General features: G+C 44.3%; 2 protein-coding genes across 2 annotated transcripts in view; both read right to left on the reverse strand.

Annotated features, from left to right (window-relative positions):
• The window catches only part of abca5 (ATP-binding cassette, sub-family A (ABC1), member 5), a 42449-nt gene extending 32945 nt beyond the window's left edge, over nt 1-9504 (reverse strand). The window contains exons 1-10 of the mRNA XM_030773499.1: nt 9426-9504; nt 8638-8804; nt 6680-6869; nt 6083-6250; nt 5437-5534; nt 4764-4990; nt 4326-4467; nt 3001-3189; nt 1916-2063; nt 1586-1763 (exon numbers count right to left, since the gene is read on the reverse strand). Of these exons, the coding sequence (XP_030629359.1) occupies nt 1586-1763; nt 1916-2063; nt 3001-3189; nt 4326-4467; nt 4764-4990; nt 5437-5534; nt 6083-6250; nt 6680-6869; nt 8638-8804; nt 9426-9438 (1520 nt within the window). The 5' untranslated portion in view covers nt 9439-9504. The remainder of the gene's footprint in view (nt 1-1585; nt 1764-1915; nt 2064-3000; nt 3190-4325; nt 4468-4763; nt 4991-5436; nt 5535-6082; nt 6251-6679; nt 6870-8637; nt 8805-9425) is intronic.
• A 1932-nt stretch (nt 9505-11436) lies between these two features.
• kif19 (kinesin family member 19) overlaps nt 11437-27869 on the reverse strand; it is a 43543-nt gene continuing 27110 nt past the window's right edge. The window contains exons 6-20 of the mRNA XM_030775713.1: nt 25444-25569; nt 23794-23988; nt 22334-22480; nt 21994-22116; nt 21091-21247; nt 20315-20489; nt 19490-19688; nt 18958-19228; nt 17726-17847; nt 17357-17520; nt 16914-17019; nt 16255-16378; nt 12383-12771; nt 11787-11952; nt 11437-11582 (exon numbers count right to left, since the gene is read on the reverse strand). Of these exons, the coding sequence (XP_030631573.1) occupies nt 11437-11582; nt 11787-11952; nt 12383-12771; nt 16255-16378; nt 16914-17019; nt 17357-17520; nt 17726-17847; nt 18958-19228; nt 19490-19688; nt 20315-20489; nt 21091-21247; nt 21994-22116; nt 22334-22480; nt 23794-23988; nt 25444-25569 (2610 nt within the window). The remainder of the gene's footprint in view (nt 11583-11786; nt 11953-12382; nt 12772-16254; nt 16379-16913; nt 17020-17356; nt 17521-17725; nt 17848-18957; nt 19229-19489; nt 19689-20314; nt 20490-21090; nt 21248-21993; nt 22117-22333; nt 22481-23793; nt 23989-25443; nt 25570-27869) is intronic.

Here is a 27869-nt window from a genome sequence, read left to right on the forward strand (position 1 = left end):
ATCAGCCGACCCAAGCAGAGTAGCCCATGACGGAGATGACCTGTGTTCATTGTAAGTTGATAACTGTCGCGTGAAATACATTACTCAAATAATAATAAACATCCCCCATCACTTCTCCTCTTAGCCCAAATAATCTTGTCAACATTCGAGTTAGCCATATCTGGTTTTGCTGCAATAATGTGAAAGCCCATTCCGTCAGTCAAACATCAAAATTACGTTAAATGTTAGGGTATTTGAGTGGTGTAGCCTCAGCTGTCAACAAACTTGATTGTAGGTTTATTTATTAAACAGTGCAGCAGTTCTAGCGAGTACACAAAACAATGGTTCTAACATGTCTCCCTTGTCCGTTCTAAAAATTTTATAGCAACATTGCTTACAGCGGCTTATAACACTATCCATTGCTAAATGAGGTTACCCACAAAGCTAGCTAATGCCATGTTTATCAGTGGAAGACCGCTAACGTTAAGGCACGGTTAATTTATAGCGCTTATCTTATTCTGCCTCAATGAAGCAATGGTAAATATATCTGCGACTCCCATGTCTGTAGTTACAGTGGGTGCATTAGAAATGATAAAACCAGAGGAGACACGTAAATAAACGTGAGCTGCACAAGTATCTAACATGGCTTGGTAGCCAAACAAAGTTATCGAGCTTCTCTTTCAAATGTGTAGCATGACATCCCAAAGTTGTCCCTTTTGTTCACGCCCCAATTTACTTTCAATTGTAACTGCCCACGTGGTCGGCACCTATCACACCTGTCTGGCCAAGGAGGGGTCTCCTCTCTCTGTGGTCCTTCTCAAGAATTCTCCCATTTTCCCCATTTCCCTTTTGGGTTTTTGGGGAGCTTTTTTCTTGCCCGCCATGAGGATTAAGTCAGGGGGTGCCGTCCTGTTTTGATTTGACTGTTGTGGCCTGTAAAGCCCTCTGAGACTGTAAACAGTGATATTGGGCTCTAAATAAACTTGAACTTGAACTTGTAAGTCCTCGTAGCAGACAGTCATGTAGTATTAGATGTTTTCAACAGCAGCATTTACACTAGGTCACTATGAGTTTACTGCATGGTCTAAGATCCTTTTAACTGTAGTAAACCTCCTAACAGAAGAGCCATGGCTTTGTTTTGCCAGGAGAATGAAGCCACAGGGCTCTTTCGTTAGGAGGTTTACTATTTACTTTGAGTTAAATTAACCAGAAGTTACCTGGATAAGCCAGTTACCTCGCTTCGTAGTACAGCCCTCAGAGATCTGAGTGCATTGTTGGATGACAAAATGTCACAGGTCGCGAATTACCGGGGGTGCGAGGGCCAGCCATCGCCGCTTGCGGCTATATTTCTGTCATGTATTCATTCATTTGTGCTCCATAAACTGAAACTGTACCCACAACCCAAATAAGGACACCATACATTATTGTTGCTGTTGTCGTTCTCTCTGTCATTGGTGTTCTTGTGAAATGCCATTAGCAGACCGAGTGTTAAATGTGGAGACAGGTGTCTGAGGCAGTTTGGGTTTGCAGTAACAGATAGGGGGACTGAGGGCACTGTTAAAACAGTCTTTCAGTGACATGTCAGAGTGGATCTGGTCTCAGGCACCTGATGGCTTCTTTGCCTCTGAACTCAGGTGAAACTGGCTCCACAGATTCCTCCGCGGCGGTAATCCCATTCACCTCCCCCTCGTACACCGAGCTCACTTCCACATAGCGCTTCCTGCGCTTCGACCAATAGGATGGCTTCAGGAAGTAGAAGGCAGAGCGTCGCATGCCAAACTCGCCTACAAGAGGACCAGACCATTCACAGAACAGTTTGATTGTGCCTGTTTTTTCTTTGTTTGGATTATACAGTTTTGTTTGTCTGTTTGGATTATACAATTTTTTCGTTGGTCTTTGGTTATACCATGCATACAGTATGTGTTTGGAGTCTTACCTGGCAGCACCTGGTCCAAGTATATGGCTAAGAGTAGGTAGAGGACACAGTCCAATAGGAGCATTAGCATGGGCACATAGAGAGCATGGGGGCCGTTGGCCAGAGTAGAGAACAAAGCCCCATCTCCCTGGGCCTCCAGGTACACCACCTATGAATATACACACACACACACACACACACACACACACACACACACAAAATACTGTCACACAGCAAAGCCCCATCTCTCTGGGCCATGAGTAGTGCTGACAAAGAATGATGTCAGATCCTCCATCAAACACCAGCACTGAACAAACACACACTCACACATATAATTAAAATTTATTATATAACTATTTAGGTAATGAAAGCACTGTTCCAGTTTGTTACAAATGAAATGCTCTCGTGCTATTAGTTTTGTCCAGACTACAGTATTTAGATTATGGTCTAGTTCACTGACAAATAAAAACATGAGCCACAAGTTTTTCCAAATACAAAGTGACCATTTTCATGTGAAAATGAATTAAACTGTGAATACTGAATGACGCTGCTGTAAAGGCTATGTTTTAGACAGAGCTATGGAGGACGGTGAGACACACAGCATTAAAGACCTATGAATGGTGTCAGTAACTCACTGACAGTTCACTGACTGTGGGGGACAGTGAGACACTGAAGGACTGATGACTGGTATCAGTACTGCCCCCCCTACTGCCTAACCTCCCTTTCCTTACATAAAAAAAAAAAAAAAACCTTGTCTTGTATCTACGTTTGCCAAAGTATTCCAGGGGCGCAAGACGAAGGGGTAAATTGACGCTCAGTCTTATTGTGATCTCTGCTTATGAGATATTAGGAATCCGACTGATGCACTGATTGTAAGTCGCTTTGGCTAAAAGCGTCTGCCAAATACCAAATTGTAGATTGTAATTCACTGACAGTTCACTGACTGTGGAGGACAGTGAGACACAGAAAGACCAATGACTGGTGTCAGTAACTCACTGACAGTTCTCAGTGCTCTAAAGCAGCCGTCCTGATGGACTGTGGAGAACCGGTTGTGCATGGTAGGCTAGGTGACGCGCTGACGGAGTGAGTGAGGGATGCAGTGTTACCTGGGCAATGCCGATGGAGAAAGCACTAGGGGAGAGCAGACTGAGGACCCAGACGGCAGACTGAGGGAAATCCCGCATGAGGATGGTAAACAGTGACAGACAGCCGAAGACCACGGTCAGCAAAGAGCCCACCGTGCTCGCAAACTTAGGCTTCTTAAACAGAGGAGTCAACATGAAGGAGAAGAAGATCTGTAACAGAAACATGAGAGAGACAGAGAGAGAGAGTGACAAATATGTAGAGTGACAACTTCATAAAAAAAAAATCTTTCCATCAACTGGAAAACAAATGAAAACATACCACTAGATACTTATTGGAGCCACAGTAGAGAAAATTAATAACCAAAAAAGCCAGTAAAATAAAAAGCTTTACTGGAGAATTTCTCTTTTTTCAGTAATACACACACACACACACACTACATAGTCATGTGGACAAACTTTCTAAATTGCACATTCATCAGGACTCTAACATTTGAGCTTGATAATTCTTAAATTCTAAAAAAGAGTTCAAAAAGCCGTTTTTCTTCTGTTGTACCAAGGATGCAAAGTTCAAAATCCAAACAAACAATGTATTGAAAAGAGGCTGCGATCAGCATGTCAATGCCATTCTAATCCCCATCAAAATCAGGCTGTAAAGTCAAACCACAGAAATTAAATAAAAACTGGCTTTCTGAGAATTTGACGCAGGACTGCAATGTGAAAATGTGACAGTGTGGATGGCTGAGTGGCGTAACATTGTGACAGTGTGGATGGCTGAGTGGTGTGACAGTGTGAATGGCTGAGTGGTGTGACATTGTGACAGTGTGGATGGCTGAGTGGTGTGACATTGTGACAGTATGGATGGCTGAGTGGTGTGACAGTGTGGATGGCTGAGTGGTGTGACAGTGTGGATGGCTGAGTGGTGTGACATTGTGACAGTGTGGATGGCTGAGTGGTGTGACATTGTGACAGTATGGATGGCTGAGTGGTGTGACAGTGTGACAGTGTGGATGGCTGAGTGGTGTGACATTGTGACAGTATGGATGGCTGAGTGGTGTGACATTGTGACAGTATGGATGGCTGAGTGGTGTGACATTGTGACAGTGTGGATGGCTGAGTGGTGTGACATTGTGACAGTGTGGATGGCTGAGTGGTGTGACATTGTGACAGTGTGGATGGCTGAGTGGTGTGACATTGTGACAGTGTGGATGGCTGAGTGGTGTGACATTGTGACAGCGTGGATGGCTGAGTGATGTAACATTGTGACAGCGTGGATGGCTGAGTGATGTGACAGTGTGGATGGTTGAGTGATGTGACAGTGTGGATGGCTGAGTGTTGTGGGGACTCACTGAGGATATTCCATAGAGGAATATGAGGAGGAAGATGACCAGAAAACTGCTGTTGGAGAAGAGAGGAGTGCAGGTGGCAATGACTGCCATCAGAATGGACATACTGGTCACCAGAGCAGCATAGAGTAGTCCCCATGACAGCCTGTGTACACACACGCACACACACGCACCCAGGACAGACAGATAGAGGACACAATTTATTGTGAGGACAGTAGTGGCCAAAAGTCCATGTGACCAACAGACCTAAAATCGTAGGTTTACACTGCATTGACCATCCAAACAGAGTCTCCATTTTAACAGTCAAATCTGCCCAAAGCGCCTGTGACCACTTAATCTTCTCACAATACCCTTAAAAAAAAAAAAACACCTGGCACTTCAGGAAAGCGCTTTCTTTCAGCTTGTCACGGTTAGGGAGAGGGTGTTTCAGCTCTTTCTCACCAAAACGCTGAGTCATACAATCCCATCATGGTCATGGTGTCTTTCAGGCGTCGCTCCTTCTCCGCTGCCACATTGACAATGAGGAAGGAGACGAAGGGCGTGAAGGCCAGGACCAGGTAGATGGAGATAAGAGCATGAGGGAACTTGGGGACCTCCACAGAACCAGGGTGCCCCATCATGACCACGCCAAAATTCATCTCCCCCCACACCGACCGTTTAGTCTGCATCTGAATCCAGATCACAAGATTTCACTTCACTTCGCATGTTTACACTTCACTTCAACTCAACCCATTTTCTATTCAGTGTCATGGTTTCAACAACACAGAGTTAGAAGTCTGTACTTAGAAATCCACACCTCATCTCTGGACACAGAGTGAAAAACACTCTCAGTACTACATGTATTACAGAACACTACACGATGAAATAATTAAAATGTAGAAGTGCACTGGACAGGGAACTGGATTGGACGTGAAGAACATCTAAAATGAAGTGGAACCAATTCTTTTCCTGCTTCAGTATTCAATATCATTCAGTAAAGCTCATGACAGGTGACCTTAGCTAAACCAATGACATTTACGTCATTATGTCCTAACCATGACAGGCCACAGACACAAACTCTTAGGGCTTTTTGACCTGTCTGAGTTTTCTAATGCAGGCTGAGAAGAGCTCTGACCTGAATGATGGCCGCATCGATCACAGACTGCAGACGGACGAAACCGGAATACCAGTAGTTGGCTGCTCGGCAGTTTATGTTGTTATTATGACAATTAGCTGTGAGACAGAAAGAACAAAACATGCAGGAAAACAGACATATTTTTATGGACAACCTTTGTTGATAAATGTCTGCCCTAATGACAACTATGACAACACTACATTGCAAAAATGTAGGAGCAAATGCCAAAGAACATTTCAACAAATCCAAGCAATTCAAAAATTCCAAAAAAAGGAGCATCAGAATCATTTCAGGAATGAATGCTGTAGTTATCCACAGAGTTACTCAAGTCTCCTGCCAATAATGACTTTCGAATGAAAACCCAGACGAGCCATAGGGGGAGAAGATGCTGGTTAGACACTCATTACTGTGACTGGTTCACACACACACACACACACACAGACACACAGACACACAGACACTCAGTGTGTGTGTTCCATGCATTCGTGGTAGTATACAGGGAGTAAACAGGCCATCCTGCAATTCAATAACCCTAAAATATCTCATTGTATTTCTCTACATTACTGTTTGTGTGGGGAGCTGAGGGATTGGGTGGAGTTGCAAAAACTTCCTAGGCCAATGAAGAGCTCTCCTTTAACTGTTTTACCTATAGACTCAGTGTAGTCGCTGGGCAGGGGCAGCTGATTATAGGGGAAACGGAGCTGGTATGATGTGTTGCCTCGAAAGACCACACCCACGTAGTCTTGGGTCTCATACAGGCTGGCGTTCTCCAGATCCTCCTCACTCGAAAACATCTCCAGCCGGTCTTGCATGTCTGAAACACACACACAGCACTAGAGGTCAAAGTCAAAAACAGGCTGAGGCTTGGTTTGTTCACTGAGCGGCATCTGTCGTTGTTGTTCAGACATGCTGCAGATTCAGGTGCAAATCACACTGTGCTCTGAGCGTCGCAGCACCCCCCCCCCCCCCCCCCCCCCCCCCCCCCCCCCAACCACCACCACCACCACCACGTCATTTTTGCTTCCCATAGATTCCACACACACACACACAAAAAAAGCCTGACACAGAGTCCTTGTCTACCACATAAACAATCAGCCCACTCTCTGATATCGACTGAGAGCTTTGTTTTTTCCTCTGTTATAAGAACTCAGCCTATTCAGACTGAAAGCCTGAAGAATTGAGACCAAGAATTGAGCGCATCAACTGGTGCCCAGACTGACCAATCACGATCAGGGATACTCACGCAGCTCCCGAGCCACATCCTCCATGATGTGATTGGTCACGTTGTTGATGGGGGTGTAGCCCAGACCTTTGGGCCGTAGGTTGTTGTCATACTTCAGTTCAGTGGTGCTGATACTGCCATAGGAATAGTGAGGGTTCAGGGCACTGATGAGGATGAGGAGTCCAAGGAGGAGCAAGGGCAGGATCAGCTCCTAAGAAGGGAGAGAATTAGCAATCAGAACTGACCAGAGCAGGCAGTGGCATCTCCAGAAGCAGGATTCTATGTCATTCCTATGAGAGTTCACATGTGTGATATTTTCAGTAGGGCACATGGCAATTATAAATGAGCTAAAAAAATCTACCAGCTAATACCGCTGCCTTTGGTCATTTGGTGCAAAAACCTCTGACTTTGGTCATTTACTGGCAAAGAGCTAAAGCTAACAAACAAGCACCCCCAATTACCTCACTAAACAGCTGGCTGTGCTGGAGCTATCTAATTCCCCACCAGGCTGAGAAAGGGCTGATGAAATAAACATGTTTTAAAGGAGCAAAAACAACTACTGTGCATAAACACAAGCTGTGTGTTTAAACTCAGTCTGACAGTCTTAACCATGTCTATCATTAAAAAAAAAAACAAAAAAAAACAACCTTCTGCTGACAGGTCAGCTAAACCTAACCCTCAGGAGGAGTCCTTCAATTCACTGTTTCAAATCACATCACACTTTTATAAAATAACTCTGTATTTTATCTTCTGTTAAAACACGGACAGATAAGGTTGTTTCAATCAACAAAAGAGCTGTTTTGCTTGTTCTGTTAGGTCAAACTGCTCTGGAAATCCTACAACAATACTCGCCAAGGAAAATAACAAGTTTTTGTTGAACAAATGAACCTGCTCAGTATCTCAAATATTCAAACACTTTCCAAATGAAATCCACCAATGACTGAAAACAGTAAGTTACTCGCGCTGCAATCAGCTGGCTGATATATTAGATCTAATAAGGTATATTTGGAAAAAAAAAAGGGTGAAGGAAAAAAAATAGCGCCACACAGAGGAGAGAGTGGGTCCTAATGACCAATCTGATCCCATGGGGCAACAAGCAGGAAAATCAGTCATATTCCCACAGATCCACACGCAGTAAAATCATTACAGCAAAGCAGGAAAAGAACACATTTGGCTTTCATTCATTTAATTGTCACCGTCAAGACGGCTCTCTCAGACAGAGGACGACACACAATCCAATCTGAATGGATGTGATTATGAAGTAACCACACAAGTGCTTTCAAGAGGCCTGTCCATTTCCTTAACTATCTACTAACTCTTCACTGTTCATCAATACTTCACTTACTTCACTCAGCAGACAAGTACAAGTGAGAGAGTGAGAGTAAGAGCGAGAGATTAAATATGCATTTGAACAAACTTAAGTTGAAATGAAAAATACATGACTCCACAAATAGGAGAGGGGGGGGAAGCAAAGGAAAGAAAAGAAAAGAAAAAAAGAAAGGCCTGAGGTTGTTTAATCCCTCCCAACTCCATTTTAACCTCCAGGGAGAGAACTAAGACGCCTGAGTTTGGGGAAGACAGCGTGAGGAGATGGTGTATGTGGGCTGGACAGTGTGAGATCTCCCTAAAATCAACAAAGTCCTTAAGATCACAAATTCAAAGAGAACTCGACAACTATACAAGAGCGTGACCACAGACAGGTAATGACAGCCAATAAAGGCATTCACTGTGTGGTGTGTAGATATGTGTGTTTTACTATCCTCTGAGGTTATTACTGTAAAAACAGAGGTATGCTCAAAAATACCGCTGAAGTTTAATGAATATATGAGTAATTAAAATGTCGCTTCATTCATAAAGAGGCACAAGAAGACTACGATGAGCTGATGAGATAGAGTCGTCTCTGGAAAGTTTAGTAAACAGAACAAGGGGCTGAAAATACGTGTAATATCAGCGTCAGATCAAACAGAAATCGCAGGCACCTGCAGACTCTGTTGCTTGGTCCTCCATTTGATGAGCAGATTCTTGTAGAGCAGGCTCTTCGTTTGATGCCAGACGCCGGCGTCTCTTCTGTTTAATGGCTGCATTCTTCCAGCATGCTTCACCTGGCTCGGGCTTGCACGAGAACGAAGCCCGACGTCCGACACAGCTGCGACACACAAAACAAACACGCGTTTTGAAAATACACCACCACTGCAGACACAAGAGTTCTTTTTTCTATCTTTCTTTTGATTGTTTTTGGTTTTATTTTGTTTCGTTTTTTTTTTTTTAAGAGCTACAGTGCAACTCATTATGTAAACGTGTCCCCTCTGCCTAATGTCAAATCCCAAGGCATCTGAGAGACAAGTCATATTTAAAAATTTAAGCTGATTTTATTAATTACGTCTTATGTTGCAAGTGTTGGAACCCAGAGAACAGCAGTTGAGCGTCTGTCGGCAGCATTTCACAAGAAGTTGGGTGACAACGTTTGCTGAACTCATTCAACCTGTATTACACATTTGAGCAGTGTCAATTTAGTTTCCATGGACATGTCCTCAACTGTTACTGGTGGGCTCTGAATAAAACGAGCGCAAATTAACTTGAAATTAACGTTAGTTTGCAGTGTGATCTGTGATAGATCAATGCAACACTCCGACGAAACGCTGCCATTTTCAAAGCTAGCACAGCTAACATTAAACATCTCTGTTAGCTGCCGTGCTAATAAACACGAAGAAGAATTAACATGTCTCAAGAAGAAATACCAGTCGGCAAGGCAGACATGAGTACTTACGTATGAAATACATTAAGACATGCCTTTCCTCAGGAATAGCTTTTCTTATCTTTCTTCGAAAACGGTGTCCTTAGTTCTGTGTCCCGTCCGTTCGCAACGTAAATAAACAAGAACGGTTCCCCGCAGAAAATATTCAGTCGCACTTCCGTCTCAGCTTCATGGGACTCTGACGTCTACCAATCAGCGATTTTCTTGTTGGACCACATCTGGCGCGGAACTACAGCAATATGAAAACTCTATCCATTCAGAAATTACATGCAATTCATTTCGGTCATTATGCTTTCAGTCTTACCCTTAACCCTCTTGTTGCTAATGTTGTTTGTTTTCGTGATTTTTCAGTGGCAATCAACACGTTCAAAACAATTGTGCTTTTGTAAGCAGTAATTAACTATTAAGAAGGAGCTGACATAAAACACTAACATATTTCAGTCGTCGATGCTGAACTCTTGTTGTCTGACCACACGCAGACAGAATGCTGTCTCTGAGGATAATATTTGTAGCCTGTGGCGTGCATGCACTGACAAGCTTCCAACTGAGCGATACGATACTGCCTACCACTGCAAAAGCAGGGGCATCGATCTGAGCCAATGCCGTGAGAACCGTTATAATTTAAACACATGCCTGTCAATTCTACGCCGATCTGGACTCTGCAGTATTACGGATTTCTCAGATAGCTGACCAACCTGAGACACAAAAATCAACAAGGCCCAGAAGGTCACTGTGAAGTTTTAAAGTTTTACCTTAATGAACCAACCAACAAAAATCCACCAGTCCTGCATTTTCTATTCATCTCACTCTCTCTCTCTCTCACACACACACACACAATTTCTCAGACATAATTCACAAAGTTTTATTTTCCTCATTCAAATTTATTTGGTCACAAATAAAAAAACATGTATAAAACAAAGAGTAGAAAAAAAATATTTGTGTATTTTATGTATAATAATGTGTGTGTGTGTGTGTGTGTGTGTGTGGGGGGGGGGGGGGGTGTTACACCATCTTCGCAACCATTAAAGAGAAGGCAGCAGTAAAAGATGGATGGAAAAAAAAAAGTTAAAGCTGTGAATCACCCCATCCTTAAAAGTCACATTTAAAAGTCAGGTGACCGAGAACGAAAGGCCTGTTCTAGTGTATATGTGTATAGCAAACACTGGACCGTGAGATAAACAAACACAAATGTTGTGGGGTCCACTCAGACTCTCAGGTGAAACATTAGTTGATTGTCTGAGAGACCCGGATCTTTATGATTGTCTGACAGTACGTGAGATATTACAGAGAAGGTGCAAGTCTTGAAAGATCTGTTTCCTCCATACAGCTGCAGAAAACAGAGAGATGTGATCCATCCAAGGGAGAGCAGATGTTTTCTTAGCGCCCCTGTGGTTGAAGGAAAAAACATGCTGACCCTAAATTTGTTCTATGTATTTTTTTCTGGATGCCATTTCTAATGTTCTGCACCTATGATAACAGGTTGGTCCTTAAATCCATTGGCATGAAAAGCTTGTTTCATTTACTGTCACATTCCCCAGACTTTTTGGTATTTCTTTTTAAATCAATGCATATTTTAGTGTCTGTGGAAAGCCTTTCTGAGATCCTGCTTCTTAACACTCAATGCAGGCCATTAGACACAACTGCACTGATTTAAAAGCAATTAAAAGCAATCACCTCTGACACAATGTCATTAGAGATCAGTGTCAAACACTTAGTGTGAACCACAAGAAAAATGCAACAGGTTACAGGGCTAAACGTACTGAGAAGAGAAAATCAAACTGGTCTCTCTCTCTTTGACCAGTGCAAGGCGAAAGTAAAGCCTTTCCCTTCATATCTTTTCTTCTCCTCTCCTCTCCTCTCCTTTCCACTCTTCTTGGGCCGGAAGAGCTCTTAGCTGCAGGCATGCCTCTATAAAAGGAAGGTGAGGACAGGTATTTGAATGCTGGTGTTGGCGCATTTGTTGAGTCAATGTTCAGAACGCTGCTGACGTTGGTTCTTTATGTGTGAAGGTAAAGAGGCCTCCTCAGTGTTTTCGGGTCCGTTGGCCCCCGGCTCCTGTGGTGGTGATGTAAAGCAGGGGCTGGGGCTGGGCCTGCTTGAGCTGAGGTACGCGTTTCAGATTGCTCAGATGGAGCGGGAGGTTGCTGGAAGAGCCGTCTCCTGTTGATCCTGTGGAAAAGAAAACAAGGATGCCAATATTAATTCAGGTGCCATACTCTTTAATAAACAATCATTTAGTTGTATTTCATTCCTTCAGCAAGTTTAACACACTTGGGTGGCTGGCCTGACAGATGGATGGGTGGATAGACGTAAGGATAGGTAGGCACACAGAGGGGGTGAGTGAGTTGCAGTGTGAGAGGGGGTACAGCTGACCTGTGTGATAGATGGTGGGGTACGCCCGCACTTTGGTCAGCTGGGGACCAGCCCTGTGCTGAGGCCTGATCAAAGGGGCCTGAGGTTGGCCGTTAATGTGGAGGTGGAGGTCTGAGGTGCTGTCCAGAGGGCGAAACCGCTGAGCCGTGGTCTTTGACTGGGACAGCTGCTAACAGAGAGAAAGAAGAGATGGTCCAAAGTCCAAAACCTGTTTGTTGTAACACCATTTTCAAATCTTTTTTTCTTTTTTCTTTTTAAAGTGGACAACAGTTGTCCCTGAAAATATTTTGAGACGCATCCATAAATGAAAGAGAAAAATCTACACACTTTCTTTTGGAAGCCAGGCAAGACCGAATGATAGCTACACAGAGAAAAGAATAAAACTATAGTGACAAGCAGGATTAAAACAGATTTCATTTCTTATTTATGACATGACAGACAGCACACAGCCACAAAGTAGGCCATCAAGCTCCAACAAGCACAAATCAATAAACCATCAACCTTCACATGAAGACAGACACACACACAAATCACTCATTAATCCACACAAACAAGGTACACACACATGGGAAAAGTGCTCTTTCTCGTGTCCTTACCACTTGTCCTGTCACCTCAAATGACCGGGACCTCCTTTTACGTCGGCGAGCCTCAAAGTCCTGTTCTCTGGGGGTGGAGTTCTTGGGGACTGGCTGACGGTTGCGTGGGCGTGTCCAGGTGGAGTTGGGGGCAGGGCCTTCTCCTGTACTGCTGGACAGGTTGTCATCAGAGGTGGCGTGCCGTAGCTCTGGGCTCGGCTGCCTGCCCTGGTGCATCTTCGACCTTCTGGGGGGGGCCTCGCTAAGAGACAGACTGCTCTTCTGGTTTTTTGGGTCCAGAGGAGAGGGAGGGGGCGCAAGCCGAAGAGCATCAACCTCCTGGGCTTTAGAACGGCGACACGCGGCTTTCACGGCGATGCTCCGGACTCCGCGAAGGAGCTGCTGTCTCTCTAACAGAGGAAACAAGGGAGAGAAACTCATGGCAAGAGCTCATCCACCGTTAGGACATGTTACAGCCTGTTTACACTTGGCTATAACCACGTCTTCTCTCATCCAAATGATAATTTATGCCTTTTTCTCTAAGCTCTGACAGAATTACTGTGGACCTCAGAGGCAGGAACACATTGCAGCCTGTAACAATACAGAGGGCAGAAGTCATTTACTGTATACTCTGTGAATGGATATGTGTCTATATGTACTCTGTGTCTATATGCACTCTGTGTCTATATGCACTCTGTGTCTATATGCACTCTGTGAATGGATATGTGCCTATATGCACTCTGTGTCTATATGCACCTGTGTCTATATGCACTCTGTGAATGGATATGTGTCTATATGCACTCTGTGAATGGATATGTGTCTATATGCACCTGTGTCTATATGCACTCTGTGAATGGATATGTGTCTATATGCACCTGTGTCTATATGCACTCTGTGAATGGATATATGTCTATATGTACTCTGTGTCTATATGCACTCTGTGAATGGGTATGTGTCTATATGCACTCTGTGTCTATATGCACTCTGTGTCTATATGCACTCTGTGAATGGATATGTGGCTATATGCACCTGTGTATATATGCACTCTGTGAACGGATATGTGTCTATATGCACCTGTGTCTATATGCACTCTGTGAATGGATATGTGTCTATATGCACTCTGTGTCTATATGCACTCTGTGAATGGATATATGTCTATATGCACTCTGTGTCTATATGCACTCTGTGAATGGATGTGTGTCTATATGCACCTGTGTCTATATGCACTCTGTGAATGGATATGTGTCTATATGCACCTGTGTCTATATGCACTCTGTGAATGGATATGTGTCTATATGCACTCTGTGAATGGATATGTGTCTATATGCACCTGTGTCTATATGCACTCTGTGAATGGATATGTGTCTATATGCACTCTGTGAATGGATATGTGTCTATATGCACCTGTGTCTATATGCACTCTGTGAATGGATATATGTCTTTATGCACTCTGTGTCTATATGCACTCTGTGAATGGATATGTGTCTATATGCACTCTGTGAATGGATATATGTCTATATGCACTCTGTGTCTATATGCACTCTGTGAATGGATATATGTCTATATGCACTCTGTGTCTATATGCACTCTGTGAATGGATATGTGTCTTTATGCACTCTGTGTCTATATGCACTCTGTGAATGGATATATGTCTATATGCACTCTGTGTCTATATGCACTCTGTGAATGGATATGTGTCTATATACACTCTGTGTCCATATACACTCTGTGAATGGATATGTGTCTATATGCACTCTGTGTCTATATGCACTCTGTGAATGGATATGTGTCTATATGCACCTGTGTATATATGCACTCTGTGAATGGATATGTGTCTATATGCACTCTGTGTCTATATGCACTCTGTGAATGGATATGTGCCTATATGCACTCTGTGTCTATATGCACTCTGTGAATGGATATGTGGCTATATGCACCTGTGTATATATGCACTCTGTGAATGGATATGTGTCTATATGCACCTGTGTCTATATGCACTCTGTGAATGGATATGTGTCTATATGCACTCTGTGAATGGATATGTGGCTATATGCACCTGTGTCTATATGCACTCTGTGAATGGATATGTGTCTATATGCACTCTGTGTCTATATGCACTCTGTGAATGGATATATGTCTATATGCACTCTGTGTCTATATGCACTCTGTGAATGGATATATGTCTATATGCACTCTGTGTCTATATGCACTCTGTGAATGGATATGTGTCTATATACACTCTGTGTCCATATACACTCTGTGAATGGATATATGTCTATACGCACTCTGTGTCTATATGCACTCTGTGGATGGATATGTGTCTAAATGCACTCTGTGTCTATATGCACTCTGTGAATGGATGTGTGTCTATATGCACCTGTGTCTATACGCACTCTGTGAATGGATATGTGTCTATATGCACCTGTGTCTATATGCACTCTGTGAATGGATATATGTCTATATGCACTCTGTGTCTATATGCACTCTGTGAATGGATATGTGTCTATATACACTCTGTGTCTATATGCACTCTGTGGATGGATATGTGTCTAAATGCACTCTGTGTCTATATGCACTCTGTGAATGGATATGTGTCTATATGCACCTGTGTCTATATGCACTCTGTGAATGGATATGTGTCTATATGCACTCTGTGAATGGATATGTGTCTATATGCACCTGTGTCTATATGCACTCTGTGAATGGAGATATGTCTTTATGCACTCTGTGTCTATATGCACTCTGTGAATGGATATATGTCTATATGCACTCTGTGTCTATATGCACTCTGTGAATGGATATATGTCTATATGCACTCTGTGTCTATATGCACTCTGTGAATGGATATGTGTCTATATACACTCTGTGTCCATATACACTCTGTGAATGGATATATGTCTATATGCACTCTGTGTCTATATGCACTCTGTGAATGGATATATGTCTATATGCACTCTGTGTCTATATGCACTCTGTGAATGGATATGTGTCTTTATGCACTCTGTGTCTATATGCACTCTGTGAATGGATATATGTCTATATGCACTCTGTGTCTATATGCACTCTGTGAATGGATATGTGTCTATATACACTCTGTGTCCATATACACTCTGTGAATGGATATATGTCTATATGCACTCTGTGTCTATATGCACTCTGTGAATGGATATGTGTCTATATGCACCTGTGTCTATATGCACTCTGTGGATGGATATGTGTCTATATGCACTCTGTGTCCATATACACTCTGTGAATGGATATGTGTCTATATGCACTCTGTGTCTATATGTTCTCTGTGAATGGATATATGTCTATATGCACTCTGTGTCTATATGCACTCCATGAATGGATATATGTCAATTTGCACTCTGTGTCTATATGCACTCTGTGAATGGATATATGTCTATATGTACTCTGTGTCTATATAAACTCTGTGTCTATATGCACTCTGTGAATGGATATGTGTCTAAATGCACCTTAACATTTGTTTGTTTACACACATCTATATCCATAAATAAGTAGTTGAGCAAACTGCTTACTTGGAACATCCATACAGCTATTTCTCCTGTATTAAAATCGTACTGTATAGTTTTAGATTATGGAAACATGAGGTAGAAATGCTATTATCTGCACTCAACAGTGTAAATGTATGGGAGCAGACAAGAGGGAGACACAAGCTACTGTAACAATATTGGTTTCAATACATGTAAAGTTACCCTGACTGTCAGTAATGCCAAGATATTTGGCACTGGAAAAAATCAATACTTACAAAATGTGCCACGTAGTAAATATTTCTAAAATAGACTCTACAGTGAAATTGCTCTAATAAAGAACTAATTATGGTAGAGTTATGAGATGTATTGTAGAGCTACAAAGAGCAGAGGAGCTCCAACCTTTGGGTGTGAGAGGGGCGTCAGCTCCAGTCTCACTGCTCTCTGGAGATGAGTCCAGGTGACTGCTGAGGCTATGACTCAGGACCCTGTACGTCACAGCACTCTCCAGAGCCAGGGGTAAGAGCTGGACAACACACACACACACACACACACACACACACACACACACACACACACACACACACACACACACACACACATCAACACAAAACACAGCATACTACACGCAAGCAATTACTCTCAGGTGTGTGTGGCCCAAGAGAATGTGTTGTTATTGTAACTGGAAAAACGTGATTGGTGGAATGGTAGAGTGGCAGGAAGAGGCTGAGGGAGAGACTGTAATGTCTAGTCCGTCTCTTTACATAAACTCACTTTTAACGAGTGGCTCTTAAAGCGGTTTTATTGTGACAGTCATGTTAATAACAGAAGATCTTCATGCTTCTTTTCAGTTCCACACCCTCCTCTCTACTTCAGAATCACTCTCTTATGTACTCGTCTCTGAGCTTTGGTTCTTATGAACGTCAGTGAGTGTGTTTTCGCACAACCCAGTCTGTTATTCCCATAATATTAGGATGTGTGAATGTTTCTGTGGGGATGGACTAGTTTGCCCACTGACATGAGAAAAGTCCTGTGGAGAAAGCCGAGTGCGGTGGGCCTACCTCTCGGCTGGCTGGGCCGTTAATGTGAATGGGAGGAGGGGTCAAGACCAAAGTGTTCTTCATATGTCTGGCATGTGGGCTGCTCTTAAACACACGGTTACTGTCTCTGTCAGAGGAGAGGAGAGGAGAGGAGAAGAGAAGAGAAGAGAAGAGAAGAGAAGAGAAGAGAAGAGAAGAGAAGAGAAGAGAGGGGAAGAGAGGTCAAACACTCACCGATCAGAATCCCAAAGCAGCTCTTTCATTTGCCTGTACTCAGCAAAGAGCTAAAGCCAAGAACATATGTAGTATAATGCAGTGACTAGTTCAGTATGAAGTAGTGTGTTTTAACTTCAGCAGGGACAATATTGTTTGTATTGGTGAAGTTACACTGGAAACTTGGCGGGACAGTGGGTCACAGAGCCGTATCCCGAGAATTCCATGTGTCACTTGGGCGTTCCTCTTACCCATCAGGCTCTGGGAGGATGGGGGGAAGGGTGTGTCTCCTCACTTTGGTTCGACCTCGCCTTGTCTCTGAATACAATGTACGCACGCTCTCCTGGTCAGAATCTATGTCCTGCAGGGGCTCGCGACCTCTGCTCGGAAGTGTGATCTTGGGTAAGGACCCCTCCTGGATAGATGGGACAGACCAGTGGGAAGGAGTTATGTGTGCGTATGGTGTGTGTGTGTGTGCATGTGTGTGTGTATGGTGACGTGTGTGTATGGACAGTGGGTAAGGAGTTATGTATGTGTGTGCGTATGGTATGTGTGTGTCTGTGTGTACGGTGACATGTGTGTGTGTGTGTGTGTGTGTGTGTGTGTGTGTGTGAGGGTACCTTCAGTGTGTGGCCAGTAACTTTGTCCAAGGCCATGACTCTGTCCAGGCTCCTGTCATCCATCTCTCTCATATAGATGTCATACAGCTCCTTGAGGTGCGGCGGAACCAGGAGATTGTGGTCTGTCAGTAACACACACACACACACACACGCACACACAAATACACAAACAAACACACATACTAATTATGCACAAATATTTGATCAGTGTGGGCTGACACACTCATTTCAACTAGTCTGAGCTGGTCCCCTTGGGAGATATGAGTTCATAACAACTGATTAACTAAAGAAATGAATGAACGAATGTATGGATGAATGGATGAATAGATACAAGGACAGATGAACAAGTGAGTGAGGCAAACAATCCTACTTGTTTTTCATAATCAGTGGACAAATGTTAATGTTTTCCAAGTTTCTGTGATATTCTAATGCTAAGTTCACTCTCATCCAAACTTTGAGCAAAATAAATCACATACTCCTCCCTCTGGAGCCCAGTGTGAGAGCTGTCCCTCTGCCAACCGACTGTCCCTGTGTCAACCGGCTGTCCCTGTGTCAACCAGGTGTTCCTGTGTCAACCGGCTGTCCCTCTATCAACTGACTGTCCCTCTGTCAACCAGGTGTTCCTGTGTCAACCGGTTGTCCCTCTATCAACTGACTGTCCCTCTGTCAACCAGGTGTCCCTCTGTCAACCAGGTGTCCCTGTGTCAACCGGCTGTCCCTCTGTCAACCGGCTGTCCCTCTATCAACCGACTGTCCCTGTGTCAACCGGCTGTCCCTCTGTCAACCAGGTGTCCCTCTGTCAACCAGGTGTCCCTCTATCAACTAGCTGTCCCTCTATCAACCAGGTGTCCCTCTGTCAACCAGGTGTCCCTATGTCAACCAGCTGTCCCTATGTCAACCGGCTGTCCCTCTGTCAACCAGGTGTCCCTATGTCAACCGGCTGTCCCTCTGTCAACCAGGTGTCCCTCTGTCAACCAGGTGTCCCTCTATCAACCAGGTGTCCCTCTATCAACCGACTGTCCCTGCGTCAACCGGCTGTCCCTGTGTCAACCGGCTGTCCCTCTGTCAACCGGCTGTCCCTCTATCAACCGACTGTCCCTGTGTCAACCGGCTGTCCCTCTGTCAACCGGCTGTCCCTGTGTCAACCGGCTGTCCCTCAGTCAACCGACTGTCTCACCTGTGCTAAACTGTCTGTGAAAGAGAAAGCTCTCCAGACAGAGGCGTCCACTCACCATCAATGAACTGTCTCTGGAGCTGGATAATCTCATGGCACAGCTGTCTGTGCCTCTCAAAGCGCTGCACCACCGCGTTCTTCTGACGGATCACGTTGTCCTTGAGCAGGGCGTGCGACTGCATTTCCGTGTTTTCGATCTCCAACTCATGAACTTTACAGAGGAGGCTCAGGACCTCCCTCTGCTCCTCAGAGCTCACCCTGCGAGGCAGGAGTTCCTCCAGACCACGCGCTCGCTCCCTCAGGTCTGCCAGCTGCCTCTCCAACACAGCCTGGGTAAGAAAGAGTCAACAGTCTCATAGCCAGAAACTCAAAACTGCTAGAGACACTCTTCTGTTTCCACACAGAAACACAAAATTAAAAAAAACAAAAAAAAAACAGACTGGAGGGTTTTTTTGTTTTTTTTTATGAAATCTCAAAGGTTCCTTTCATACCACTCTGTGTGGTTGTGACAGAACATACTCAAGTGCATCTACAGTGCAGACATGTATGTATTACTGATACTCCCCCTAGTGGTGTCAGGCTGCCATTACCTTCTGCTTGCGGATTTTCTTCTGCTCTGCCATTAGTGTGACCAGGTTTTCTCGGGCCAGGGCCACCTCCTGGGTCTCGGTGCTGTCGGAGAGGGACTCAGGGGAGTCAGAGTCCTTCTCACTCTCCTCCTTATTAAAGCTCTCCTTCCTTCTCTCCACCTGCCACTTTCTCCTCCGTCGGCTACGCTCCTGCTCCCAGCTTCAGCCACGTCAAACACATTTCACATCATAACATCATTCATATGCTTCATGCGTATTACCAAGCTGTACATATACAGTGACATGCGTGTATGGTGATGTGTGCATGTGTGTTTGTGAGTGTGTGTGTGTGTATGTAAGTGTATGTGTGTATGTTTTTGTGTAATAAGCTTATTTGTGTGTATCTGTGTGTGATGATGCACACGGGGACATCACCACTGGACGCAAAATCACGACCTGCCAGTATCAGTAGCAGCTATGCCATACCGAGATGCCACTCTGGCGTCAGGACCATGGACAGCACCCCATGACCACATAGCTTTCAGCACTGGGTTAGCACAACTGGGCAAGCACCCCTAACCAACCACAAGCTCCAGCACTAACTGGACTGGACAAACTGGACCACTCCAGCTATGCCGAGCCACGTTTCCCTGTCAGTCTTTCAGTTACACAAACAAAGATGTAATAATTGTTATTAACCCATACACACACCCTCTTCTTCAAACAAACATGTAAAAATGTGTGTGTGTGTGTGTGTGTCCTGTATGTGGCACGTGCGTGTGCATGTGTGTGTGTGGTGTGTGGTGTGTGCGCGCGCCTGCGTGTATGTGTGTGTATGTGACTCACTCAGCGATGGTGAGCAGGTGTTTAGAGGTGTCGATTTGGATCTCCATGTTGTTGTTGTCAAGTTCCATCAGGCTCCTCCTGATCTCCATCTGCTGGCGAAACGCCTCCATCAGCTGTTCCCTCAGCTGCTCCATCTCTGCACGGCTCTGCTGAGTGGAGAGGGCCTGCACCTCCGCTGGACACCACACAGAAGAGGACGAGAGGGGTGAGCGAAAACCAGATCCATTTATTTAAAGTCACTGTTTTCAAGTCTTTAAATCCATGATAGTTTTGTCTGGGTAATTTTCTAAGTCATTACCACAGAGGGATATTCAGTCTAATTCACACGTCCCTCACTGACTACTATACTCTTTACGATCAACACCGCAGGAGCTTGCGTTCAATTAAAGGCACCAAAACCAAGATCCCTATTCACAAAGATCCCTATTCTATATTAAGATCCAAACCTTTCCAAAAAATGAGTCAAAATGTTCTGAACTATCTATAGTTTCACTCATGCCCCTCTATAAAGGCACATGTTCATTAAGTGTCATTGTACTATCAAGGGCCACAAAGCTTTGATTATCTACCGCATGTTCAGAGATGATGGGGAGAGAGAGAGAGGGAGAGAGCGGGAGGGAGGGAGGGAGGGAGGGAGAGAGAGAGAGAGAGAGAGAGAAAGAGAGGGAGAGAGAGAGAGAGAGAGAGAGAGAGAGAGGGAGAGAGAGGGAAAGAGCGGGAGGGAGGGAGAGAGAGAGAGAGAGAGAGAGCAGAAGGAGAGAAGGAGAGGGGAGTACCCTGGACATGGCGGATGTCTGTGCGGTCAGAGCTGATCTGTCGACTGGCCTGGTCTGCAATCTTCTTCTTCAGACGCTGGATCTCACTGCGCAGGTCTGATATGATACTGGTATACTGGGCAATGTGGTAAGACACATTCAGCAGATTCCTCTTCACCTGTAACACACACACACACCACACACACACACACACACACACACACATGTTATTAAACCCTCAAAACATAATGTTAGAACTAGAATAATAAAAATATCAGGGCCATTTGTCATTTGACTGCTCTTGTACCCTGTCATGGTATATAATGAATAGATGTAATTTATCTAGCAAATAAACATAACAAAAATTGGTGACTGTGTGTGTGTGGGTGTGTGTGTGTGATATCTGTGTGTACATGTGTTTACTTCTGTGCTTTCTTTGGTAGAAAACACACCATCAGTGTGAGGACATTTCGGACTGTGTGGTCCAAAAATCTTTTCTACTGGAAACTTTAACACCATCATGACCAACACAGCTAAAGAATCCACAAAGCCCACGAAACCACAAAACCGCAGGGCCAGGTAGAATTAGGCATTAGAAAAATGTCTTACAGTTTGTTACTATTCATTTAATCATATATCTACACATCTTAACCAGGCATCCCTTCAACATCCAGTACAACTTTTGTAGTTCTAGTACCAAAGAAACCTGGTGCTGAAGATCTTAGGGACTTTTGACCAGCTGCTCATATCTTAGATTATGACAGTCTTTGAGCGTGCAGTATTACAGACTAAATCTCAGACTAGCGTGAAGACAGCACCTTTAAAAAGGATGGTCCTAACAGGCAGTTTATTATGGTACTCGTTTTGCGGGGATTGTGTGTGTGTGTGTGTGTGTGTGTGTGTGTGTGTGTGTGTTGGGCTCACCCGTGTGCGGATGCTTTTGGCACGGTCAGCGTATGTTAGTGTGTTCCGTGACTCCTCGAAGGCCAGGGAGGCGGGGCTTATGTGAGCTATCATGACTGTTCTGCTGTTCCCTCCCAAAGAATCCTATCAATCAAAAACAGAGAATAACCAACATGTCCCAGTTGAAACACACACAAACTGACCAGAGCACATCTGATAATACACAAGCCATCTAAGTTTGTGTGTGTTAGAGAGACAGAGAGAGAGATGGGGATACAGACAGAGAGACAGACAGAGAGCGAGAGAGAGAGACAGAAAGAGAGAGAGAGAGAGAGACAGGCTTAAGAGCTGTTAGTTGTACCTTGAGCAGACGTGTGAGTTTGCTGTCTCTGTAGTTTATGTATTTGTTGCCGGTTTTCTCACTCAGGGCATTGATACAGTTTCCCAAAGCCAGCAGAGAGCGGTTTATATGTGCTCCTTCTTTTAACCTCTGACCTCTATTCTGTGTCTATAGAAAAAGGAGGGAAATAGTTAGTCTCATTCACCCTACAAGCTTAACGTCTTGTCGTTATATGCGTTCTAGAAAGCTGTTAAGCCCCGGCGCTCGTCAGCCACGGCACGACTGTGACACAGTAACTCAAATGACCGAGAACCTGAACCCTTTCTGTCAAAGGATCCACGGAACAGCTGCAATAATGTGTCACACTTGTAACAGCTTCCAACAGGCAATGGAAAAATACATTTCTCTCTAATTACTGAGTATACTAGCCTGAGGAGAGACTGAATCTTCCTGTGCTTTCCACATCTACATCATATGCTGTTACAGAAGTATCGTTTTATATATGTTTTCATAAGCCAGCACAAGGTGGACAGAATGAGTATAATGCTGTTATTTGATTATGATAGAAAAATCAAGGCAAAATGTCAGATCTTGTCATGTAGGTGCACTGAAAATTGAATCTTGGAGAACATGCATTTTAAAAGTGTGACCAGTAGGGGGAGTTGTTGCTTGTATTCCTGTCAAACTGACGCTCAAAGTTATGGAGTGGTTTCATTTCTCTCTTACCTTTACAGTGCACAGACACACACACACACACACACACACGAACGCACACACGCACGCACACACACACACACGCACACGTAGCTCAGCAACTGTTGCACACGTCCAGAGACAGAATGATCAACACTGCACTTAACATATACTGTTTACCTTGGGGAGCCAAAATGGATGCCATACATACATCCACACCAACAGAGAGCCTGGATACTCAACATTTTCAGCAGTTTCCATGGCAAATACACGTTCTCTCTCTCTTTCTCCCTCTCAGCATTTTCCTTTCTCGTATTTTATTACGTTTTTTTCCCTCCTATGCCATGAGTGCTGGCAGCTTTAATATGCAGTACAAGAAAAGCCATCTGGCAATAGTTCACTGTTAGATTTGACTTGGCCAGTGTGTCTTATTCTCTCCCTCCCTCTATTTGACTATCACACACACACACACACACACCCACACCCACACACACATATATATATATATGATTACACATACATAACTATTTGTACTGTACATTTGTTACTGGAGTAAATATGGCATTAGCCTTTCCCATCAGGCTCAAGATGAAAATAAAAAAATTGTATTTATTCTTTTGTGAGCTCATCAGTAATTTCTCATGTCATTGGTAGATGTGATCTCTTACTGTACTGCGTCTGGGTTTGTTTCTCTGGGCTTTCCAGAGACATCTTGCAAGAAAACCAGTGTAAATATCAGGTATAAACATCTCTCTCCCTCTCTCTTTCTCTGTTACACACACACACACCTGTGAGGCACGTTCAGAGCCGGCTAAGTCAATCATGAAGAGACGGGCGAAACGAACTTCCTGCAGGACGTCCCGACATCGGCTCTGTTGCCTGACGGCAACCTGCAGCACGGCGTGCGAGCGAGACGACGTCTGATTGGCCGCTGTGGGCTCCTGAGTTCGCTGCTTATTCCCCTTCATCAACAGCTCCATGATCTGAGGATGAAAAAAAGAGAGAGAGAAAGGAAAACAGTGAGATAAGGAGAGATGAAGAGGAAAGGGAACAGGAGAAAGACAGACAGAGGGAGAAATACACACAGAACCAGGAAGAAAGAGTATGAGAATACAATCATCATATGTCAAGCTTATGTGTATCACCAGACAGGACAACACGTCAACAGTTTCCACCAGGTGGTTGAGGATAACGAGAGCAGAGACTGAAGTGTCTGAACAGTACTGATCTCACAGGTGAACATTACTGACCTCACAATTAAACAGTATCGACCTCACAGGTGAACAGCACTGACCTCACAGGTGAACTGTACTGACCTCACGATTAAACAGTACTGACCTCATGGATGAAGAGTACTGACCTCACGATTAAACAGTACAGACCTCATGAGTGAACAGTACTGACCTCACGATTGAACAGTACTGACCTCACAATTAAACAGTACTGACCTCACGGGTGAACAGTACTGACCTCACGGATGAACAGTACTGACCTCACAACTAAACAGTACAGACCTCATGGGTAAACAGTACTGACCTCACGATTAAACAGTCCTGACCTCACAGTTAAACAGTACTGACCTCACACATGAAGAGTACTGACCTCACGATTAAACAGTACTGACCTCATGGGTGAACAGTACTGACCTCACGATTAAACAGTGCTGACCTCACAGGTGAACTGTACTGACCTCACGATTAAACAGTACTGACCTCATGGATGAAGAGTACTGACCTCACGATTAAACAGTACAGACCTCATGAGTGAACAGTACTGACCTCACGATTAAACAGTCCTGACCTCACAGTTAAACAGTACTGACCTCACACATGAAGAGTACTGACCTCACGATTAAACAGTACAGACCTCATGAGTGAACAGTACTGACCTCACGATTAAATAGTCCTGACCTCACGGGTGAACTGTACTGACCTCACAATTAAACAGTACTGACCTCACGGGTGAACAGTACTGACCTCACGGGTGAACAGTACTGACCTCACGACTAAACAGTACAGACCTCATGGGTGAACAGTACTGACCTCACAATTAAACAGTCCTGACCTCACAGTTAAACAGTACTGACCTCACACATGAAGAGTACTGACCTCACGATTAAACAGTACTGACCTCATGGATGAAGAGTACTGACCTCACGATTAAACAGTACAGACCTCATGAGTGAACAGTACCGACCTCACGATTAAACAGTCCTGACCTCACGGGTGAACAGTACTGACCACGCGATTAAACAGTACTGACCTCACGGGTGAACAGTACTGACCACGCGATTAAACAGCACAGACCTCATGAGTGAACAGTACTGACCTCACAATTAAACAGTACTGACCTCACGGGTGAACAGTACTGACCACGCGATTAAACAGTCCTGACCTCACGGGTGAACTGTACTGACCTCACGGGTGAACTGTACTGACCTCACGGGCGTTGACTGTGGACACCTCCGTGATTCCGGCCACCTGAATCTCGCCCTTCGAGTCTTCCCGCAGGTCCAGGTACCCTGACGACGGGTTCAACAGGTCTCTGATCATCTCATTATAGATCTGTGGAGGAAAAACACAACTGACGAAACAGACTGTGTGACAGGTTAGAGAATGAAAGTCTGATTATAGAACATATATTCAATGTACTATATGATGTGCTGTGTATGATATTTGTACAGTACGGAATAAAACCTGGGCTATCTCAACCACACACACTGGCTGGACTTCACTGACGTTAAATGTATCTTTGGTCATCTGGCCCATGGATTTTCCTTTGTTGTTCTAATTGAAATCAAGAGAAACTTTATGACATGTAACGGGTCCCTCAAAACCAACAGGAAAATGGTGTTTGAATATAAAAGTCTGTGCCAAAACACACACACACACAGACTCAGGCCTTAGAGTGGTACAGCCTGTTAAGACAGAGGGACACCTAGAGCCTTGCATCCTACTTCCTTCATTTGAGATTTTCACATCCTGTCATCTGGGAGCAAGGGTTTGAATCTGCCAAAAATTTGCCAAAACCCCAAACCTGGCCACAGCTAAGGTTCCTGGGCAGGTGTGTGATGGCCTGAGCTCCTCCTACTGCTTGTGGATGGTTTGGCACCTGTGAGTATCAGGGCATTTTCAGACCTATAGTTCGATTGCTGTGGTCGGCAGCAGGGAATGAATTGTTACAATGTTGCATAATGACATAGGTGCGGTTTGGTTTCACATGCCGATCGAGACCACCTCTCTTTAGGGGTCTCGGGCTGATTATTTTGGTGTGAACCTGAGTGCGATTACTGCATTCAGACCTACACAAACAACCCAAACCAAGGGGTACAATGCACTACGGTTCAATTCAAACGGACTAAAGGCTGCTGGTATGAAAACCCCCTTAGTTAACGTTTTTGGGGGAGTTGTGTGTGTGTGTTGATGTTTTATGAGTGGGCAGATAGTATCAGCTTCATTTACAATTGAAGAAAGAAATCAGACCAGAGTCAGCAAAGGTCAAGCTTTACTGAACACATAACACAAGACAAAACCAGACCTACATTTACACATTTATGTTTTTTCTTTTCACTGATGTGACACCATTCTGTCTGTACAGCCTGTCATAGTCAACACCTCAGTGTAGTCAGACAGACAGAGCAGAAAGAGAGAGAAAGAAAAAGAGAGAGAGAGAGAGAGAGAGAGAGAGAGAGAGAGATGGGTGTTGGGATTTCACCTCTACTTTCAGGTAGGACAAACACAGGGGAGCGTAAACAGATCTTTAGCTGAATGGGAGGAAAGCCATGTTGTTATGACTGTGAGATAGTCTTTCCATGTACAGAGTATGGAGTGTCTTCCCCACAGCTTTGGACTGCAAGGAACAGAAGACATGTGTTTCCCATAGAGCTAACGGGACTGGACATGTAAAGGAAAAAAGAGCACTCTCTCTCTCTCTCTTTGCCTCTGTGTGTTTGCGAGTGTGTATATATATATGCGTCTGGGTGTATGTGCTCACGTGAGTTTGTGTCAAGTGTGTGTGTGTGTGTGTGTGTGTGTGTGTGTGCGTGTTTGTGTCCTAAGTGTGAGTGTGTGCGCACTCGTGTGCGTGTGCGTGATAGAGCGAAAGACAGAAGGTTGGTCTGACAGAGTGCAGGAGAAGCAGATGGGCCTATTCTAAAGCCCAGTCATAAAGCAGGGTTTGGTTTCTCCTCTTTGTGTGTGGGAGAGCAGACAAACATCCTGCTCTATGCCAATGGAGAAGAGCCACAACCCTCCATGCTTCCTCCACTGAGATCTCAACGATAAGACCTGGTTTACCCCCTTTCAACCCTGGGCCTCACTCCTCTTCACTTCAGATGTATCTGTAAAACTGCTGCTTTAGGACTTTAGCCCTCTGTAACTTGAAAGAATCTTTAACCTTGTAATCATCTTTTATTTCTTTTCAATGTCTTTAATCATTCAAGTTAATTTGTCTTTTGGAGATGTACTGTACTTCTCCTGGCATGACCTGGAGTGACAGTGAGTCATTTCATCCACACAGTAACCGTGTTTCTGCGTGAATAGAGCGTCTGTCTAGGAAGAGCCCTGAGAAGTCATTGTTCAGGCTTTGTGTACAAAAAAGACGGATTTAAACACAATGGATATGCCCATGAAAAGCCAGCCTGAATGCAGTTGTGCACCTCACTTCTCTGTTCACACTGCTACCCACACACAGTTCACACTATGGTACAGTTTAACGGTCTAGGAGGCAGGTGTGAGCAGTAGCTTGATGTGTGAAAAGTAGGAGAAAGTGGGTTTTTTGGGGGTAAAAATCATAGTGTACTCAGTAGCTGCCTGGCATTACTGTAAATCCCAGTGCTGGTTCTTGGTTTAGGAGCTTGTTAACA

The sequence above is a fragment of the Chanos chanos genome, chromosome 5 (genome assembly GCF_902362185.1).
Source record: "Chanos chanos chromosome 5, fChaCha1.1, whole genome shotgun sequence".
In the NCBI taxonomy this organism is placed as follows: Eukaryota; Metazoa; Chordata; class Actinopteri; order Gonorynchiformes; family Chanidae; genus Chanos; species Chanos chanos.